This window comes from Ictidomys tridecemlineatus, chromosome 1 (genome assembly GCF_052094955.1).
Source record: "Ictidomys tridecemlineatus isolate mIctTri1 chromosome 1, mIctTri1.hap1, whole genome shotgun sequence".
Taxonomy (NCBI): Eukaryota; Metazoa; Chordata; class Mammalia; order Rodentia; family Sciuridae; genus Ictidomys; species Ictidomys tridecemlineatus.
Window position 1 is genome coordinate 240,797,831 of NC_135477.1, and position 13,869 is coordinate 240,811,699.

Here is a 13,869-nt window from a genome sequence, read left to right on the forward strand (position 1 = left end):
GTCTACTGTGCATTCTGTTTGTCTACTGTACTAAACAAAATTATGTTTTGATAGATGACTAAAATCAATGTTCTAAGTGAGGAGTCCAGTTTCTCAGTGCATTCTCCATATCCATACCACTCTTTCTCCCCTCAGAATATGTACACAAGTCATGTGTGTCATTCTACCTGAAATACCACACTACCATATGAAAGACAATCAAGCAGTGACCTGGAAGTAAGTGTACATGACTCATTACAGAAAAGACACACTAGATTCTTGCTAAATCTCCCCTGATGTATGATACTGGCAAATGTGAGATCTTTATAATCTCAATAAGACAAATCTTGGAAGTTATAATGAACTCCAAATTGCTACTGCCATTTTTTCAGTTCACTCAGTTATGGATCTCAATTTGCCATGACAACCAGGGAATCATGTTCACAGTCTCCAAAGGCACACCCGGTGACTCGGCTTTGTTCCTCTAACCTTAGCTGTTCTTAGCTGTACCTCCTCCTTTCAAGCACAACCACTACCTCCAAAAGTGACTCATTTATTCACAGGAATAGGAAGACAGTGCAACTGTCTTTAGAATAGGTTGTCAAACATAGGGAGGATGGCAATGAGAGATAACTTAAACCTATCCCATCCTTCTCTTTCTCAACTACTTCCTGACCTGGCTTATCACCTCCCATCTTTTAGTGGCTCTAGAAATCAAAACATTATGAATTGAAGGAGTAAAGGTAGCATGTGCTAAGATGATATGCAGGCAGGCTTTATCCAATTACCTCTCACATTCTGAAGAAAGAATATGGGATCCACAGGATGGGGTGGTGCACACCTGTAATCCCAGTGGCTCTCAAGGCTGAGGTAGGAGGATCACAAGTTCAAAGTCAGCCTCAGCAACTTAGTGAGGCCCTAAGCAACTCAGTGAGACCCTGTCTCAAAATAAAAAGGGTCGGGAATATTGCTCAATGGTTAAGCGCCCCTGGGTTCAATTCCCAGGATCAAAAAAAAAAAAAAAAAAAAAAAAAACACTGGATTCAATTTCACAGAATAAAAGGCTCCCCTCTACCTTCAGTCAATGTAAGCAAAACCTAGAGTCAGTGGGGAAAACCTGAAGGGAAACAAAACCTAAAAACAAATGGGACTAGTTACCCTTTTGACTTCCTCTTCCTTTGTGTATCTCAGACAAAAGTGAAACACTCGGAGGTCTTTGCAGTGGATGATAAGTTTCTCAGGGTATTTCTTCAGTTGTCCAGAGAGAATTTTTTTTTTCTCATCAAACACTATAGATCAACGATGAAATTGGGAAGAAAAATTATGTTATACAGCAATAAATTAATGTGAAAACAAGGCAGACTGCTAACTTCTTAGAATAGGCATTCAGACTGTCCCAGCAGGGGCCCTGACTCTGAGAGCACACAGGGTTATTCACTGCCCTGGAGCAAGCATAAGACCCAAATGGACTGGCCACTATTAGCAGAATAGATTTCACTGGCATGAAGAAAACACAGCTCTGAAAGCTGAGATCATAAAGGATGGAAGAAAGAGCACTAGGGACATGCATTTCTGCCAGTCAATCCCTAGGTTTGTGCTAAGGCCCCTCCTGACACCTTCTTTCCTGTCCCAGAGCTACCCAGTTAGCACCTATTGGTACTGAGAACATCATAAATAGCTATTGAATAACTTCTGGAAGTGCCCTGAACACAAAAATGGAGAAGAGAAACAGAGAATGAATTGGCAGGAGAGGCCTATTTAACCAGCAGAAAAGATATTCTGATGCAATAAAACAGACCTTCACAAATCAGCCTTAAACATGAATATAGAAGGATCAGTACTCCTCTAGCTAAGTAACTCCAAACAAGCTACTTCACATTTCAATTTATCATCCATAAAACTGACTTAAGTAAGGTAATTTATATGAATATATTTTTGTGAACTATAAAGGGCTATAATAATATTATCATCATTACTAACTACATATTCAAAAGCTGGCAATAATCCAAAGGAAAAGAGATCCTTACCTCCATAAATCTGATCAACACAGTGGAGTGTAATGTCATTTTCTCCCATAACCTTATTCTTAAACTGAGTTTCCTAAAAGATTCAAAAGGAAATAAATGTGACTCCCTTCTATGCACTGTTAAGACATTTATAAGCAAAGTAAATCACCATTCTCCACTTGCACATTGAAATAAATGAGGGAATACATCTGTATATTCCTAAGAAAGGGACAAGTGAGTATGGGAGAAGAGTTTATAAGCACTGATTCTTTCAAACTTGGGCAGACCATGCAATTTCTGGGCTATTTCCAGGCCCACCACTCCACACAGTCACTTTGAGAAGTATGGGCAAGTGACGTGCAGGTTAACGTTCCTCCACATAAATGCTGAGATGACTGACAAGCTACCTGAGATCTTTGGGAAGAAAACACTAGGAGATTAAAGTTTATGGTGAATGCTGTCTTTATAAAGGAAAAGGAATTAAGTCACTACAGTGGACAGCAGCACAAGAGACCAGACTTGGAAGCAGCAACCATGCTGCTATTTAAGAAGCAAGGGAGGAGCCAGGCAGGCTGGCACAAGCCTACAACTACAGCTATTGGGAAGGTAGGCAGGAGAATGGCAAGATTGAAGCCAGTCTCAGCAACTTAGGAAGAACCTGTCTCAAAACAAAAAGTAAAAAGGGCTAGGGGTGTAGCTTAGTACTAAAGCAACCCTGGGTTCAATCCCTAATATTGCGAAAATAAATAAATAAATAAAAGCAAAACCAAAAAGCCAAGGGTGGTCCAGGATGGCCTGCATATTGCGGGCATAGGGCGGGGGCGGGCCTGACTGGGCTTCCATTACCACACAGTGCTCTTCCAGTGTTGCAGACAGTCTTCTCCTTCCCCAGCAGCTCAGTAATAAGTAGGAACAAGTCTCACAAGAATGTTGCCACTAGATTCAGATTAGGCATAAAGTAGACCCAAATTCAAATGCTACACTTGCAATCCATTTCAGTATAGAACTTAGTTTCTAGATTTGAGGAAGAGTTTAGAATAGAGAAAACATGGGGAAGTAGTACACTTGGGGACATGTTATTTCAATGATTGGTTGATTTTTTTTTTTTTAATATATTGGAGATTGAACCCAGGGGCACTTAACCACTGAGCCACACCCCAATCCCCCCTTTTTTACTGAAGTTAGATCAGTATTGGTGACCCATAAGTCTCTAAGACTCTAGCCATTCTTTTTTTTTTTTTAGTTGCCAGTGGATTTTACACTTTATTTGTTTATTCATATGTGGTGTTGAGGATCGAACCCAGGGCCTCACACATGCTAGGCAAGCACTCTACCACTGAGCCATAATTCCAGTCCATGTTTTCTTTTTTTTCTTATTATATTTTTAGTTGTAGATGGACCTTTTATTTTATTTATTTATTTTTACATAGTGTTGAGGCTTGAACCCAGTACCTCACACATGCGATGCAAACACTCCATCACTGAGTCACAGCCCCAAACATTCTTCCCCCAACTCTCACCTTTTTAAAAATGTTATCTTGTAGTTGTAGATAGACGGACAGAATGCCTTTATTTTATTTGTTTACTTTTATGTGGTGCTAAGGATGGAACCCAGTTCCTCACACATGCTAGGCAAATGCTCTGCCACTGAGCTATAGCTCCAGTCCCTCTAGCCCTCTTTGTTTTTATTTTGAGATACGGTCTAAGTTGTTTAGGGCCTTGCTAAGTTGCTGAGGCTGACTTTGAACTGGTAATCCTCCCGTCTCAGCCTTCTGAGTTGCTGGGATTAGAGGGGTGCACCACAAGGCCCAGCTTCAATGAGTGCTAAAATACAGAAGAAAATTAAAAAACATTGATGGTGTCAACTTTTGAGGTTAAAAGCAAGCCAGCATGACATGAGGCATAGGTGGGAAATTTCTGAATGGTCCTACAGTTGAAAGAATTCCTGAAGGATAGAAAGCAGATAAGTGATGAGACTTCTCTCTTTTGTTTTTGCTATGTGTTAGAGTTGGGGTAGAAGAATTGAGAAGCTGAGGGAAGAAACAATGGAGCCATAACTCCATTCCCTCCAAACACAGCTCATACATACACCATTATCCAATGCACATTCGTCATTGCCTAAGAAGGCAATCTTGAAGTCTGTGCATACAAGTCTCCCATAAACTCCACGCTGACAGGAATCTTCCTGCACATACTTCAGGACAGTGTTGGCTTCACAAAGCAGCTCTTCACCTGGTGGAAACCAAAACAAGTCCTTCTTAGGGTCCTCAGTTAACAAAGTATGCAAACATTAAGAACTTTCTGCACTCTATTTAATGAGGACAAACATAGTACAATGCAGCACTTCAAAATGAGCCACTTTTCGAGAAGGTCAAGAAGTGCAAATTTTAGGAAAGAAGATGAAGCAGAGTATGGAAAACAAAATGGCTCAGATAGAGGCTTGGGACTCGGCTCAGTGGTAGCATGTGTGAGGCCCTGGGTTTGATCCCTAGCACTGGAGGAAAAAAGAAAGAAAAAAGACTCAGAGGTGTCTCACTACAAATAATGGAAGTTTCCGAATAGGTGGTACTGATTTCAGTTTGCACTTTCAAGCATATATTTTATTTTATTTTAAAAAGAGAGAGAGAGAGAGAGAGAGAGAGAGAGAGAGAGAGAGAGAGAGAGAGAGAGAGAGAGAGAGAGAGAATTTTTTAATATTTATTTTTTAGTTTTCGGTGGACACAACATCTTTGTTTGTATGTGGTGCTGAGGATCAGAACTCAGACCGCACGCACGCCAGGCGAGCGCGCTACCACTTGAGCCACATCCCCAGCCCCTCAAGCATATATTTTAGTGTTTTTATTACTTTGACCCCAGCAGAGGTTCAACAACTGCAATACCCTAAGTGAGCAAAGACTGGAGCAGCTCGCTTGCATGCCTGGATGCAGGACCCACTCCCTTTTCCTGTGACAGCTCCAGGATTTCCTCAGACACAAGAGGCACTGCAGCCTTCCACAGCATGACCACCTTGTTCTGGCTGCACACTGGGAGGATGAGAGGAAAAAAAGAGGTCAGAGGCAGTGTGAGTGTGTGTGTGTGTGTGTGTGTGTGTGTGTGTGTGTGTGTGGTGGGCGGGGGGGGGGGCGGGGGGGGTTAGTTTCCTCTCTTTCTTAGTTGAGAACATTTCCTCTCCAGGTGTCACTTCTCCTGCTCTATCTGCAGGCACCCAGCCGACATGAGAAGCTTTACTTCCTAGAGACAGAAATTCTCTTTATAGTTAAAAAGTTAGAACTGGGGTACAGGTAAGCATTCTCTGCTCCATGGAAGCAGAGATACTCATAAGGGCTGAGATGTCTTGGTGAGGGTAGGAAAGAGAAGAAAAAGGGGAAAATGAAAAAACTAAATGTAAATACTCTGCAACAACAACAACAAAAGGAGTTTTCTTCTCATTCAACTATCTTCCCCCAGAATCTCCCTCTGGATTTTTCCATCTTTAAATTTATTTTTTGGGATGAAAATACATTTTGTCTAGCTTACAATAAGAAAACAAAGAAGAGGGCTGGGGTTGTGACTCAGTGGTAGAGTGCTCGCCTAGCACATGCGAGACCCTGGGTTCCATCCTCAGCACCACATAAAAATAAATAAAATAGAGGTATTGTGTTCCACTACAACTAAAGAATAAATATTAAAAAAAAAGAAAACAAAGAAGAATTTCAGGCAGTCAAACAATCCAAGGGGCACATATTACAGCATTTTCTTTTTTTATCTTTCAAGGGGTTAATTGCCCCTGGCTGAAACACTAAGGAAATATTGGAAGATGGCTCAGTCACTAGGTCAGCCTCTTTAAACAACAGAGTTTAAAGAAAACAATGAAGTCAGGGCCTCATTAGGGTTTAAAATAGTCCCCCCCCAAAATGTCACAGCTTAGTTCAAGGTGGAAGACACGTGGGCAAAGTTTCCTGTGCTTCAACTCCTAATGTGCAACAGCTTTTATCAGCGAGGCTCTCCTCAAGACCAGGATAGCCCATTACCAGAGTTATGTATGGAGCTTAGAAATCAGCAATGTAGTCCTATTACAACCTTCCTGGTGAGACTCTCCACAGAAATGGCAAGCTGCACCATGGTTACAAATTGTTTGTACCAGACAAACTCTTGAATCACGAGAGTTGGGAGTTGAAAACGATCTTAGTCTACTTTAGAAAACTGAGACTCAGAGAAGTTAACTGTAAACTCACAGCTGTGCACCTAGAAGAGACCGTCTAGTAAGCCAGGAGAAGGGAGAATATGACACAAAATTTAAAACAAAAGTTAATTTCAGAATCTATAAGTCCAAGAAAAGAAAAAAACAACAGGAGATATGAATCAAGGTTTAAGTCAACATTGTAGGGAAAAAAAGCCTTTGAAATTTAAAAACATTAAAAAAAGGTGGAAATGATCAAAATGTTATATGCAAGTACGAATATGCTGTATTGAAGCCCACTATTTTGTAGAATTAGGATGTACTATTAAAAAAAGAAAAAAAGTTAAAGGGTTCTAATATGTTTTACCAAATAACATGGATCAGTCAGAAACTTGTACATATTCACATTCCCTGGACAAACTGGAACAAAGTTTAAAAATACCAGAATGGGGTCTCTATTGTTTTGGGAAAATGCACATAAAAATTTATTTAAAAAGTTATTTTGAATTGGGAAAAAATGGAAAAAAGAATACATAGCTGACAGGAATTTCCATAAATGGAGAGGATATTTCACCAAATAGTTTCTGTTCCTGAACTCAAATGTGATAAAACCCAACTTAAGTTACTGCCACTTTTTCCAGACTCAAAAAAAATTCAAGCAATCCATTCAAATGAATGACTCAGAGCAAAGCCCTGGTGGCCCCAGGATTGGTAAACCCCAGTATCCCTAGGACCCACTCTCAGATACACCAGCACAGATGGCAGGTGAGACCATCTACCAACACCTGCCCTGACAGGCATGGGTAGCTGCACTGTCCAAGGGCAACTACAGACTTGGGCAGCAAGGACTGGGATTTTCCTGACTAGAAACCACAAATACTGGATGGGACCAAGTAAGACAACCTCATTTGCTTGTCAAAGAGGCAAGAATTTCCCAGGTTTATTTTCATCAGCTGGGGGTAAAAGGAAACAAAGATTTTTTTTTTCCAGATAGTGTAATACTCAGAGTCAGGTGTACAGTTATTGAACTAAAGACCTTGATATCTATGTCTAACTCATTACTGTTATATGCCAAAAGATAAAAAACAAAGAAGTTTATATACAGAAAAACTAGGGATGATGTAATTTATCATTGGTTTTGAGTTGCACTGGAAGTATGAGGCTAACATTACTGTTACCTGGCAACAAGTGAAGAGTTACTTCCTTCTCTGTTACTTCCTTTTCGTTTGTGTGAATTTCCTAAAAAAAAAAAAAAAAAAGAAGGAGAAGAAGAAGAAGAAGAGCAAAGGATAATATTTTTCTTTGTTTAAAGGTTCATAGTAATATAAAGACATGCTTATAGAATACACACTAAACCACAGGAGCTTTATTTGACAAGCTAACTTGTTAACTAAAGGAAGACAGAAAATTCCAAAAAGTTAGTGATAATCAAGATATTAAACTAATTATTTAGGATTGATAACTATTAGTTGTCCCAAGCACAAATGCAGGGGTAGGCATCCTTTATGTAAAGGAACAAGTTGAAATAACACATAGCAAAGTAGAGTACACAGAATCAGAAAGAAAAGACACACCCCAGCAATACTGCTTTCTATCCAATGAGAATCAAGGATTGAAAGCAAAAGATCATTAGTTCTTGAGAGAAAACTGACATATATAAAAGGCTTAAAGGCAAAAATAGGAAAATATGACTGTACCTAGTTGGTCCAGATCCACTTACTTTATAGCATACTAAGGCTCAGTAGAGAAAGCTGGAATGTTCACTGCCCACTATTAGTTACCTAAATCCACAAGACAGTGCCAAGGAGTGCAACCACCTAATGGGTAATCAAGACCTTGTTCTGTGTCTGTTTCTCAATAAATGTATCTTCAAGTTCCTCTATTTCAGGCTCAGTATTTATTTGTTATGCAAAGATAATTAGCAAACTTTAATGAATGATGCTTTCAAAATAATGATCATGAATGGCTATTAAGACAACAAAAAGAGTGGCGTGGTAATAAGCCTCCTAATGAAGTCTACCGTACCTCTATGAAGTATTCTTGCCAAAATATCTAATCTCAAACTGCTTGAGCTTTTATGGCAATTTACTAATTAATAAGAAACAGACAAGAAACACATTAAATGGCACCATGGGAACATAATCAGTCCAACCTTAATTGGAAAATTCTGTAACACAGGCTGGGCACTGTAGCACATGCCTGTAATCCCAGCAACTCAGGAGGCTGAGGCAAGAGGATCATAGGTTCAAAACCAGCTTCAGCAAAAGCAAGGTGCTAAACAACTCAATTTAGAGATGCTGTCTCTAAATAAAATACAAAAAAGATCTGGAGAAGTGGCTCAATTAATGAGTGCCCCTGAGTTCAATCCCCTTCCTCCCAAAATTCTACAAAACACAACAAGTTTTGTCAACAAATAAAACTGTATTATCTTATTTTATTTTTGGTAGAAGGATCCAGATATAGTAAGTTTTCTAAATTTGTTAGTTCAGAATGAATTAGAAGAAATTTATATATACTCGAGGCAGGGGAGATTAGATAGTCCATCCTAAGGCTGCAATAGAATGCCACAACTTTTCCAGGGAACCCATATAGAGCATGGTCAACTGTGGAGGTGACTATGATTTCCATTCCAGGCAATGGCCACAAATCAAGTCCCTTGAGGCAATGCTTCTCAAACTTGGGACATGTTTGGTCATCTGGAAAGCCTGTTTCATACACAGACACTCAGACCCACTCTACCACAAGCTTCAAGACAAGGCCTTTGGTTTTATAAAAAGCTCCCCTGCTGATTCTGATGCACTGCACTAGGGTTTATACAAGAGGAACTATTACTGCATATGTAAATACTACTGAGTGTTTTTGTAATTTAAAAATTCTCATTGAGAACTTTCATTGTCTGTCATTTGCAAAAAACAAATTAAAGCACAATTATTTTTGACAGGTTCTACCACCATTATCTGAGAAGAAAGCAAGCTATTCATTAAATTTAGTCAACTGTTGGAAAACTACAGAGATCATCTTTACTAGTTCTTGGAACTCGGTATAAACCCTGGAACCAGCACAGAGAAGACTAGCCTATTGTTAAATCAACAGAAGTATATCTTCCACATTAACTTAAAACTACCTATATTAATTCTTGAAATGGTTAGTGAAACTCTTTCTTTACATTTCAGAAACAAAAATACCCAGAGGTACCTTTTAAGATTCTGTCCTACCCAAAGCTCCCTTTCCCTAAACCACTGGTACCAGCTCCTACAACCCTCTGGAGTGAGATAACTGCACAGAAAACTAACATGGATACTGGTCCCACAGACATGAGGTGATTCACTTTTGTCTTTCCTATTAATTTAGCTGAAGGCTCACAAATCAAGCTGGCTACTTAAATGACAGATTTGTAAACTGAGCCATGAATGTGGGGAAGGAGATAAAGCTGTTCTGCAGAGAATGGGATACACTGCTGTCAGACACACAAATAATGGCCTGGATTCCCATGGCTTTCCAGGCTTTTGTAAGGCCCAAGCATACCTTTGGCACAGCTCCATGAGTCATGCCTGTATTGTTATCATAAATTATCTTGTTAGTATAAATTAGCTAGAGGAGGATTCTATTAATTGTCAACAAACATACTGACTTAGGTCAACTGGATTAACAATAAGAAATTAGAGATGATTAGAATCATGTCACCCAATATGACAATGTTCAGTAAGTATATACAGACCTCCAAGAGGAGAATCTAATGTCACAGCTATCATCTCATGAGTAAGACTGGCAGAGAAAAGTCCTCAAAGTAGCATCTACTGTCTCAAGTATGTGGGCTGTAGGTGAGGGCATGATGTATGGAGTTTCTAAACAGAAAAGCCCTAATAGGATTTTACCATCATTCAGCTGATTAATACCCCTGTCTGCTACCACCTCGTTCCCATCATGATCCCTGAACATAGAGGTATACAATGCCCTCCTGCCAAACATACACCAGGCAGAAAGTGACTTTAAAACTTAAAATTTAACAAAAAATCCATTTTATTCTTAGCTTTGTAATTTCTAAACTAAAAAAGCAGAACACGCTACACTTCTAAAAGTAGCTGACATTTGTAAATGGTCAGGAAGAAGGTCATTTATAAGTGACAAACTAAATTTATTACTAAGTGTTAGTTTTACCAGGCACCCAAAGGCAAACAGGAGTTTGTAGTCCAGTGAGGAGAACAAACAATACTGACACACCTTTATAATCATATATACAATGGGTACGCTCTAGCAAAGCATGAATATGAGGGTATGGCAGCACAAAAAAGGAGCACCTAACTGTAGTTTAACAGTGGCCAATCTTTTGGGAGTTGTATTTAGCAGAGTTGCTTTAGCTTCCCCTCTCTTTGTCTAGAACTCTAAATTCTAAAGAAAAGTTATACCTAAATGATTAAGATGTTAAATGTTAAATAATCTTTCTTTAGATTTATAGACCCTAGAACATTTGTTAACCATCAGATTATATCAGAAAGTGTAAAGATGATGCTTAACTTATAGAAAAGTAATATTTGTCTAAATAAGTACAGGAAATAGCTCCAGCAGGTCAAGGTCAATTGCAGTGTTCTAGGCAAAGAAAAAAAGACATTGTGCCCTGGATGATGGGAAGACCCTACTCAACACTTAATCTTTCTGCCCATTGTCTGTCCCACTGTACCTCCCAATAAAAGCACTTTTGTGTGCACAAGTTCCCTAAGATGGTGCTTTATGACAAAAGCCCCCTTCATCTTCTCATTGCCAGTCCTTGAATAAATCTGACTTTCCTTCCTACCAACTCTCATCTACAGAGTACTGGGTTTTGAGCAGTGAACTGACAGACTTGGGTCCAGTAACAGTAAAAATATCAAATGGGGTGGAGGGGGTAACTATTCAAGCCAGTCATTCTAAGAAAATGACACATGTGAATCCAGGTATGGAGACACATGCCTGTAATCCCAGCTACTGTGGAAATTGAGGCAGAAGGATTGCAAGTTTGAAGTCAGCTTTAGCAACTTTGTGAGACCATCTCAAAATGAAAGGGTTGATGATGTAGCTCAATGGTAGAGTACTTGTGTGAAACCCTGAGTTAAATCCAAAAAGAAGGAGAAGAAGAAGAGTACGAGGAGGAGGAGGAGGAGGAGGAAGAGGAAGAGAAGGAGGAGGAGGAGGAGGAGGAGGAGGAGGAGGAGGAGGAGGAGGAGATGGCACGTGTAGAATGTTCAGAATTTTAATAAGTGGACAGAAAGAAGAGGAAAGAAAAGAGAAGTTGTAAATACTTATAAAGGCAGGTAATGTTGCAAGAGAGGTAAGAAATATGGCTGGTATAAGCACAGCCTAAAGGAATTTGAGGAGTTTGGGCTTTATCCTGTTGGCAATGGGGAGCAACTGAAGGATTCTAATCAGAGGAGTGAATTAAGAATATATTATTTACTATCTCAAACTTTCAGGAAAAAGCACTGGACTAAATCAGGAACCTGGTGGCTCCTACTCGACAAAGACACCAGGAAGACCTTGGGCAAGTGTCCCAGTATCAGTGTCCAATCTGGAAGAACAAAATGAAGAGCTGTTCTGCCTACTTTGTGAAGTGATGCACAAGAGAGAGCTGTGCATCGTTAAAATCACAATATGATTTGAATCTGGGTATCTGTGTTCAGAGGGAGGCAGGGTGCTTGGTGGCTTTCCCTCATTAGAAATGGAAAAGGAAAGCTAGGATTGTAGAGTGCATGCCTAGCATGAGTGAGGCCCTGGGTTTGACCTTCAGCAAATACTCTCTACCATAAATAAGAGAGAGAGAGAGAGAGAGAGAGAGAGAGAGAGAGAGAGAGAGAGAGAGAGAGAGAGAGAGAAGAAGAAGAAGAAGAAGAAGAAGAAGAAGAAGAAGAAGAAGAAGAAGAAGAAGAAGAAGAAGAAGAGAGAAGAGAAGAGAAGAGAAGAGAAGAGAAGAGAAGAGAAGAGAAGAGAAGAGAAGAGAAGAGAAGAGAAGAGAAGAGAAGAGAAGGGAAGGGAAGGGAAAGGAAAGGTGGGAAGGGAAGGAAGGAAAGGGCAGGAGAGAAAAGAAATGGGTCTCCATTCTCAACATCCCAGATCAGTCATAGAATGTATGATATTCATCCCTGTGAATACCTGTTACCTGGAGCATTTCCTGAAGGGAAAAAGGAGGAGGCAATGTGACCTTTTCCCACTCACCCTCATTTTATCAGATGCCTCAAAAACTCAGTGTACATTTTTCATTTTAGAAGTATTGACTCCTCTTTTTCCCCAGAACAAGGTTAAATATGTTTTAATATTGGCACTATGCTGCTGACCAAAAATCAATTTGATAGAGAAAAGGGAAAACTCAAAAAGCAGTTAGGTCATCCAGGAGCCAATATTTTATTAAGCATGAGATAATTCTACAATGGAAGAGGATGACAGAAAAACCACCAAGATTCCTGACAGCATTCAACTTCCTACTAAAGTTGCTGCTATTCATCTGACTTCCTTCAGCACTGCAGATAGGAAAGGAAAGGTCAGAACAACAAAGTACACTGCTGTTGAAGAGCCAGTGTCTAAGAAAAATAACCAAATCAAATACATGCAAGCCCCTGCCTCAAAAGCAACTAAATCAACTATACTAAGACCCTATTCATTCCAAACCTAGATCATATAGCAACCTTTCACCTATTTGGAATACTGCCCAAAATCATAAGTCAAAAAGACTTCTGAGCAGTAATAAAAACATGTCCAACTCTGCAAAACAGATATCAAAGTCCTCCACAATCTGTTTGCCAGACTGATTCCACCACAACTAAATGATTTTAACTCTAATGATAATAGCCAACTATCAGTAAGTTTCTATTATGTGCAAGATAAGTACTCTTCATTAGTATCTCATTACTTCTCATAACAATTCTAGTATTACCTCCATTTTGTGAAAAGGAAACAGATTTAGGGAGAATCAATAACCTGCCTTAGATTTTAGAGGAAAAACAAGTTACTAGTCAAGTATTAGCCCAAGCCCTATCCTAACTCAGGACTCACAATCTTTCTGCTGTTTGCTTGTAGAAGTTGAAACCAGTTTTACTACAAAACTGATTAGAACAAATTAGAAGAAATCTCTTAAGAGAACTGTATTTCACTGTACAAGGAACTGCCACATACAGGATAAAAACACACAAAAGTTAAAGTGGGCTACAGCTCCTGAAGATCTGCTAAAAAGACCAAGAGGCGGCTTGGTCATTTTCACTCAACTAGTTCACAAAAAGTCAGTTCTCTGATTTCTTACCAAGTTCACCTTCAGAGCACACATCTTGCCAAAAGTCGATGGACCTAAGGGCACCTCACAAAAGTCAGAAAAGGGCCCTCCCTACCAGAAAGACCAATGACCTTGAAAAGAACCAGGTGGGGGTTCACAAAGACACTCTCATAGGTCAAAATGCTTATAAATGCTCAAATCAACAGCTTTCAGTCAAAAACTGAAATTAGTGTAGTAATATGAATTTTATCCAGCAGAGGAACAAACTCTTAATAGGCAACATCCCTCAAGATCCCTAAAGATTCCAAAACAGTTTCTTTCCATTGCAACAAAATGCTAAAAGGACAAAAAACACAGACACTGCACTTCCTCAAAGTTGCCCTATTTTTCTACAATGAACATTTAATACTCTTTGTTTTCTCCACTAAATAGAAAATCTGAGAAAAATGTAGTTGCATCCACAAATTTGCATCTACGTGTGTATCTTAAAA

At 39.4% G+C, this 13,869-nt stretch overlaps 1 protein-coding gene across 7 annotated transcripts in view; it reads right to left on the reverse strand.

The window, feature by feature from the left end:
- Positions 1 to 13,869, reverse strand: part of Mtmr12 (myotubularin related protein 12) — a 78,772-nt gene that overhangs the window by 38,812 nt on the left and 26,091 nt on the right. For 3 of the 7 annotated variants that reach the window (XM_078017097.1, XM_005325658.5, XM_040271783.2), the window contains 4 exons: positions 7,323 to 7,383; positions 4,075 to 4,217; positions 2,007 to 2,079; positions 1,138 to 1,268 (listed from right to left, as the gene is read on the reverse strand). In XM_078017097.1, coding sequence (XP_077873223.1) covers positions 1,138 to 1,268; positions 2,007 to 2,079; positions 4,075 to 4,217; positions 7,323 to 7,383 — 408 coding nt within the window. Of the gene's footprint in view, positions 1 to 1,137; positions 1,269 to 2,006; positions 2,080 to 4,074; positions 4,218 to 4,864; positions 5,009 to 7,322; positions 7,384 to 13,869 lie in introns of those variants that run through there. The other 4 variants (XM_040271784.2, XM_040271782.2, XM_078017118.1 and 1 more) reach the window with 4 other exon arrangements.